Source organism: Zingiber officinale, chromosome 5A (assembly GCF_018446385.1).
Source record: "Zingiber officinale cultivar Zhangliang chromosome 5A, Zo_v1.1, whole genome shotgun sequence".
In the NCBI taxonomy this organism is placed as follows: domain Eukaryota; kingdom Viridiplantae; phylum Streptophyta; class Magnoliopsida; order Zingiberales; family Zingiberaceae; genus Zingiber; species Zingiber officinale.
Window position 1 is genome coordinate 134,015,771 of NC_055994.1, and position 7,753 is coordinate 134,023,523.

At 36.2% G+C, this 7,753-nt stretch overlaps 1 protein-coding gene across 1 annotated transcript; it reads right to left on the reverse strand.

Annotated features, from left to right (window-relative positions):
* Nucleotides 1-3,631: 3,631 nt before the first annotated feature.
* On the reverse strand, nucleotides 3,632-6,930 carry LOC121983270 (transcription factor bHLH110-like). Its single transcript, XM_042536216.1, has 7 exons — nucleotides 6,450-6,930; nucleotides 5,930-6,341; nucleotides 5,164-5,295; nucleotides 4,948-5,013; nucleotides 4,300-4,365; nucleotides 4,112-4,174; nucleotides 3,632-4,013 (listed from the first exon to the last, which is right to left on the reverse strand). Exons 1-7 carry the CDS (start codon nucleotides 6,557-6,559, stop codon nucleotides 3,876-3,878), a joined length of 987 nt encoding a protein of 328 aa, XP_042392150.1. The 5' UTR covers nucleotides 6,560-6,930; the 3' UTR covers nucleotides 3,632-3,875.
* Nucleotides 6,931-7,753: the final 823 nt, after the last annotated feature.

Consider the following 7,753-nt stretch of genomic DNA (forward strand, 5'->3'; position numbering starts at 1 on the left):
TATATCTTTTCCTTTTCTGTATCTGCAGTAAGAGGAAATGCAAACTATAAGCAAAATGCTTAGTAAGCGCTATCTAACTCACAAAAACTTGATATGCATGTGAATATACTGAAAACTAAAACTGAATGCTCAAAAGGAAAACTACTCATGCTCATCTACTAGTAAATAAACAAACATACTGAAATGCTAAATATGTAAAGCTACTCATGCTCTTCTAATAGCAAAGAACAGTAAGTTAATCTGAATAACATGCTAACATAAAAGAAAACTCAACTTGCTGATTTTAAAACAAAGTGAAACTTAATTCATCTGTTTTAAACTTATTCTTTAATTCACTTGTTTAAAACTTATTCTTTAATACTTTATACTTATGTAAAACTTGCTTTACTTGTTCAAAAACTTATACTTATAATACTTCAAAATAGTAATCAACTTCTCTTGGGCCCGACAACTGTACTTGCTTTTACTATTGTAATGACCTGACCCATTTGGCGACCCTCGGGTCGTCGACCGTCGACCGTCGGCTGTGCCGTTACTACTAGGTTATCTAAACCTAGGGACGACTATGGGAGCCCAGCCCAAGGACAACTGAGAGTCCAGTATAGTGCCACTAATAAAAGTAAAATACTTGTTATCTTTTAATACTTCTATATAATGCCTCGGCATTTTCTTTAGCACCTTATGTGCCAAAATTCCTAAAGTCTTAACTTTGGGATCTACTTAAGGTCTTGGACTTTTTCTTTCTTTTCTTTATCTTTCTTTACTTGTTAATACCTCTAAAATAATGTCTCATACAAATTCTAACTTTGAAATGCTTAGATAAACTGAAATTTACACTTGAACATACTAAGAGTGAATGCTTAAACAAATAATTTTGCAGACTATAACTAACAAAAATCTGCATGCTACATAACAAAAATCTGCTCTATTACTCATTGAAAAATCTGCACTATTACAAACTAATTTCTGTTATCTAAAGTTTATACATGAATAAAATGATATGCTAGAACCTACAAGGAACCAAGCATAATGTATGCAGAAGAATTTCTTAAACTACTCATTAATTCCAGGCCATCCTAATGTTGTACAAGAGTATAAACATATAAGAGCCTAAAATCTTAACGACAGCATAGTAGTAAATCAATACTTAAAGAGACCGATTAAAACCAACTCAAATTCTATCAACAAGTGCAAGCTAAAATAATAACAGTTCATGCTACTGATTCTTTACCCACTCGTGTCCACTCAAGCTTCTTGGAAATTTAAAACAGAAACCATAGAAAACTTGTTCACAGCTTAAACCTATATAAGACACCCGAAATCTGTGCTAACAGTGGAGCATTTTAACTACTTGCCCATTTGAGGTACACGGTAGCAAACTCAACAGCCATATCTAACCTGCTATTTATTTAGAATTCATGCTATTCTGAAAATGTTAGTTAGGAAACCAAAACCTAAATTCCAATCTGTCCTTCATGCTTCAAATTCAAGAATGCAAAGATACGAAACTATGAAACTCTACACGAACAGAGCATGCTCATCAAGGTCACCACAGAAACATCTAACTTGAAAGCTGCAGTACCAATTCCAAAGCTTGAATGGATCAACTCACTTGCTTAAACTTAACTAATCTTTTTCTTTCTTCCTTTAACCTCACGGCAGCAAACAAAACCCAAAAAAACTTCACGGTAAAAACTCAAACAAACAAGAAAACATCAAAATGAAGTCGGAAGTACTCTTACCACAGGTGAGTAGCCACTTACCTTGGGTTTCTTGGACTTACAGCCGAAGAAAAGGCTTCCAATGCTTCTAGGGCTTGCGGAGGAACTCGCAAACTCGCCCTCTTCCTCGTGCCTACTGTTCCTTCTTGACGAGAGGAGCTCGAATCCGAGAAGAGCTCGTGGAGAAGTCCCCTTTGGCCGGCCGCCGGAGAGAAAACCTTAGGGGGCATTTGATTTGCCCCATTTTCATTCTCATTTTCTGAAAAACGCGCATTTTTCGTTTTTCAGAAAATGACTTTTCCGCGTTTTTCGTTTTTTTAGAAAACGCTCTCACATTTTCTTAAAAATGAACGTGGAAAACGCAAACCAAACGCGTTTTCCATTTTCTCATAAAATGAAAACAGAAAACAGCGTGGAAAACACAAACCAAACGCCCCCTTAATCTCTTCTCGGCTTCGTTTTCGCCCAAGAAGGAATCGCCGTTCGTGAGGGAGAGGAGAGAAAAATTAGGTCACGGCAATTAACACCTAAGTTCTCCTTTTAATACTCTAATATTTCTGTTAACTAGTACTACTTAAATATATTTCGATATAGGTTTAGTTAAGAAAAGTTCCATTGGTTTGTTGGTTAAGTGAATCTTTGCTTAACTTGAGGTTTCCGGTTCAAATTTCATCTTGGATATTATTTTTGTCAAAACTTCTTTTGTTTTGTAAAAATATCAAACGACTTCCAAAAATTACGTAAAAATACTCTAAAAATCTCTAGAATATTTTAAAAGTATTTTCAAATATTTTTAAGAATATTTAGAACTCGAAATAGGGAAATTTGGGGTGTTACAAGAGGTCTCCATGTCGATCCTCTCGACCACATACCTCACGGTTTTCACGATTTTGCGTCACCGTCACTACACACTGGGTTAAATATGTGACTTGCTCTATAGATCCTCAATCTTCACACGCTAGGTTAAATCAGTAATTTGTCTCTATAAATCCTTAATCACGTCTTGGATGTTACGATCACGGTGCGAGACTTCCTTAGTTGGAACATGTCTGACACAACCATGAGCACCACCATAATGACCTTCTAATGGATCTGATTCACAGGTTCCTCAAATCGAAACCTGTTAACTCTGACACCAACTGACGTCGGATAGAATAATAAAAGGAGGGTTTGAGAAGAAGATATAACTATTGTTCTCTAGATTTTATCAAAAAATAAATAAATTTTATTTATTAACCGAAGATCCATCTTTAAATAGTTAAACATATGTTTATATATATTATATACCTAAGATCTAAATAAAAAACAGTTAAACATATGTTTAATACAGATTCTATACCTAAGATCCAAATAAAAAAAATCTTAATATATAAAGTACAATACCTATGAAAATGAAGGAAATTCTAAAAAATTTTATTAAAACTCACCATCCTAAAATTTTTAAATAGCCTCACATCTAAAAAATATATATATAAGATAGAAATGGTAAAAAAAAATATTAAAATACAATACCTAAATATAAAATAATAATAAAATCCTTCGCTCCGCCACAGAATTTAATTATATTTACATAATAACGGTGGAAGAGTCTCTGATAGATTGTGTCCAGGGTATGTGCGTAAAACTCTTTGATATATCCTCACTCTCTGTACTTGTATATTTTCAGCAACAAAACACTTGGACAAAATCAAAGCTTTAAGCCACTTGAAAAGCTTCCCCCATTTCCTTCTGTCGCAACCTGCTTAATCTTTGGCAGTTTCAGTGCTGCTTCCACCATTGGAAAGCAGCGCTCCAGTCATCATCGTTCCAAGGAAAGTTTGGGAATTAGAATTTCTTTTCCCTCAATGAAATGCAATCTTTTCATCTGAGTCCTCAATGTTTCATGTTGGTCTCTGATAGTTTCTCTTTTGTTTTATTGATTTATATTGTCGTATTAATACAGATCATTCAGTTTTGCATTCAGTGGAAGACAATACAAGTCTGCTCCATTAACTTGTTGCACGCCCTGGCCTGGTTGTATTACAAGTGAAAAATGGATGATATGCAGGAAGAAACTAATGGAGACGTACAGGAAACAGAACACAGAGGAATCAGTCACTAGCAAGTCACTTAAAATAAACCTAAAACTCTTCACAAACAATAATGCAGTAAAATTCAATCAGTTCCTCCATAGTTTGAGGGAGGCCAAACTCCTTGCTCGCTTGTCATGTATGATGTGCACGACAATGGTACTAAACAAAGTCCTCTACTCCTTAAATCTTGCTTTGGCCCCAAACTCTCCAAGTTTGACGCCTAGTAATAAAAAAAACATTTTAGTAAATCGATAACCATAAACCCATAATGAGCTGTAGTCATTTTAGAAAAAATGAATAGTTTTAACTGATACATGCCTCTTGCAATGCTGTTCTTGATCTTTTATTGCCAGATAATTTCATGTATCTTCCACATAACTTCTGGGAAATGCGTATATTGAGGAAAGACAAATGCAAACACAGTTTATTGTTTATATTAGTTGACACATAAAAATAAAACATCAATCAGTTCAGGTGTATTATCATATATTGGGATTAACAATTACCTCGACTTGGTCCAGAAGAAACTTGATGTATCCAATCGCCTCCATTAACACTGAAGCTGTGTCTGTCTGCATGTATATATGCCCAATTGGATTACTCCATTTTAAAAAATAAACAAAAAATTGAAACAGAACGTAAAGAAAAGAAACTCAGTTGTTCTAACAAAATATATGCTTCACTAAATCTGCTCCATCTCCATGTCACATAAACGAATCAAACATATATAAATGCTAATTTCAAATTCTTCTCTCACTCAAATGCAGTTCTACTGCCATAGTTCTTATGAATTCCATTGGTAAGTACTTGGAAAGGAAAGGTAAACTCACGTCAGGGACATACTTTTACAGTCTTAGTTCACATAAATTTCTTCAACTATCTTGAGGTCTATACACAGACGACTACAATGAATAATTAGCTATCTTGTGCCTCCAATCTTAGAGGACATGTAGATATTTTGGAAGATTGAAAGGTCTAAGGACATAACATAAATGACGCGCTGAAAGACACATCATAACTAGGCTTGAAAGGAATGCTTCTTCTGGACAATATGAAGAAGAAAATGGACATGATTTGATGATTATAATCGATAATATTGTCTTTTAAGTAAAAAAGAATAAATAGAGTGTTTTTGTATTTAATCATTAATTTACCTTGCCAAACGGTGCCACCAGCTGCTGCAATGCTGCTATTCTGTCTCCCAGTTTCTCCTTTCGAACCTTTTTTTTTTTTTTTTAAAAAAGAAAAGATTAAAATAATCAAAGATGAAACCAAAAGAAAAAGAAAAAAAAACTCAAAAATGCATCTGTGCTTCAACTCTATGTCAGTCATTTTCCTCCAAGATCCTTTGTATATATGCACACACATACCTTTAAAGGAGAGAAAGGAGAGCGCTGGTCAAACCGAGGCTTTCTGAGTGGTGGTGTTTGAGATGGTCTTCGTTCCCAGGTAGAATTGCATGCTCTGTTTTCTTCTGTTATCCCACTGATCAAAGAGTGCATCTTCAAAGTATGCAGCAGTTAAGAGAAAGAAGTTAGCAAGCAAACTAAAGAGCAACAATGACTTTCTCTCATGTTTTTTTTTTGTCATCACTGTTACTTTATCAAAAGATATGTCATTCAGTAAAGCTGAAAAGAGATGTACTCTATTTCCATTGGTACTATAGGTCCTGAAACTAACAGTGAAATCGAAACATTGAGCTTAGGAGAAATTGTAACTAGATGAGGGAAAAGTAAAGTAAATGCTAAATAAGAGTTGGAAAGCCATTGCCGTTGGCTGATCATGTTATTTTACCCATAATATATATCAGTGAAACTTTATGAATGGTCAAAAAATGATCATTTTGAACTTTATGAATCTTAATAAATTTCTTTCGTACTTTTATAATTAACAGATGTCATGTAACAAGGTTATTTTTATTAAAAATTTATAAAATGTTTGACAGTTAATTTTAATAAATCTAAAAATATCAAATAGGGTAACTACTGTTCGAGTGTCTGCTTTTGTTTAAAGAAAGGATCAAGATGTGAGTTTGAGATACTACCTTCAATCGAATTCTGCTTGAAAATTTTGCTAATTCTCTAGCAATTGAGCTGAGCTCGATACATAATGTTCTAAAGGAGAGCATGTACCCACCTTTTGGTGGACGAGGAAGGAACCCGGAATTGATTCCTGCGGATGGTGGTCAAGACCAGAAGCCAACTGTTCCAGCGCGGGAAGAACCATGTCCAAGGAAGACCACCCCAGTGCTGGAGTTGCCGGCGTCATGTAGTTGTAGACATCGAAGCTCAAGCCTTCTGACAAGTTTCCCGGCAACGGCTGAAGGCCCAACTCTTCTTTCACCTTCTCTAGGTTGAGTTGGCGTGAATGTTCTTCATGGGGCAGCTGGTTCATAACTACTGGTTCCTTGTTGACAAGCCAGTACTGAAATCCTAGCTCTTGAATAACTTGCGAGCTTATAAGTGATGCCTCATGGTTTAAGCTCCGATCTCTTTGGTTGGATGACAACTCTCCGCCATTGGCATTTGATAGGCCGTCACTCCAGTTCCTGCACAAAATTTTAGTCCGCCATCCAAATAGTATTACAATTAAAGCTGTTCGTGAAAGAACGGAGGAATTGAAGTGGAAAAGTAGAGATTTCAATTCCAACACTTACAGTAGTATCTTGTTGCTCGCAAGATCGTAGAAATCCGGAGCTGTGGCTAAGGAAGGGAGACTATGAAGCTCTTCATGGTAGTAGTGATCAAGATTTGGATACCCCATCATGGTGCTTCAAAAGCTTGAAATTTCCAAGAAGAAGAAGAAAAAAAGAGGCAAAGAAGACTTAAAAGAATCTTAAGCACATAAATCTACTTCATCACTTTCCTCTTTAGGCATCAAACCCAAGGAGGTTCTTGAATCATCAAAAGACAGATCGAGGTGAAAAAGAGGGAGATCATCTATCATTTATCAGATGCTCTTTCTCTCCTCTCTCACACTCCGTGGCGTGGCTCTTTCCTTTACAGAGGACTTTCTGCAGCTCTGAAATTAAAGAGAAGAAATGATGTTCTTACACAGGGACATATATATGATTGCACTCTTCTCTGTCAGATAACCAGTGTGCCTTCTATATGGCAAGGCTTCAAGGTGTCCAGGTGATCATCTATCCTTCTCATACACATGCAGATTATATATGTCAGTCAGGTCTTCTAATGGTACGAATCTCGTGTAGAAATTTTTGGCAATGTAAGAAAAGATTAATTACTTGAAAGAAAGCTTAATTTCATTATCTTACTTGAATCCAATTCTTCTTTCTTGATCGTTAGTCCTCTGATATAGATCTCATACATTTATATGGCAAATGAGGTGGACCCCCTTAGTCGGGTCAAAGTCCAGGAGGTCGGCTAACATAGTGGTTAAAGTCAAGGAAGGATGAACCCTTGAAGCCAGAGCAGTCAATCGTCGCAGCCAAGATTGGACCAGTCAGACCATTGGGCCAAGAGGTTATCCGACTAGACCATCGGGTCGGTCGGACGCCAAGCCTCTCAATATGGACGAATAGCTCAAGACGAGTCAGCACTCTCCAGGGTCAAGATTTCTTTAAGATAACACAACTGAATAGCTCGGTTGAGAAGTTCAGTCGATTGGAACTACGGTCTGATCGGATAGAATGGATGTCCGATCTGATTGAACTCTTTGGTTAAAACCGATAGGCTGAGTAAGGCACGATTTCCCGATAGCATTCTATATGTCCAATCAACTAAGCAACTGTCGACCGGGCTATTGGTGCAATTTCCCTAGGTCAAGGTTGATCAAGTTAACTAAGCTTGAATTGACTCAAGCTTGAGTCGTAATGTGTGAGTTTCGATATTTGACAATATATGAAGATTGTTTTGATAATGTATGGAGATTGTAGGAGCAATCGTCTGTTTGGGAAGATTGTCAAGGTTGACCAGTTTAATATGAAGAAGAGTCAAGTAA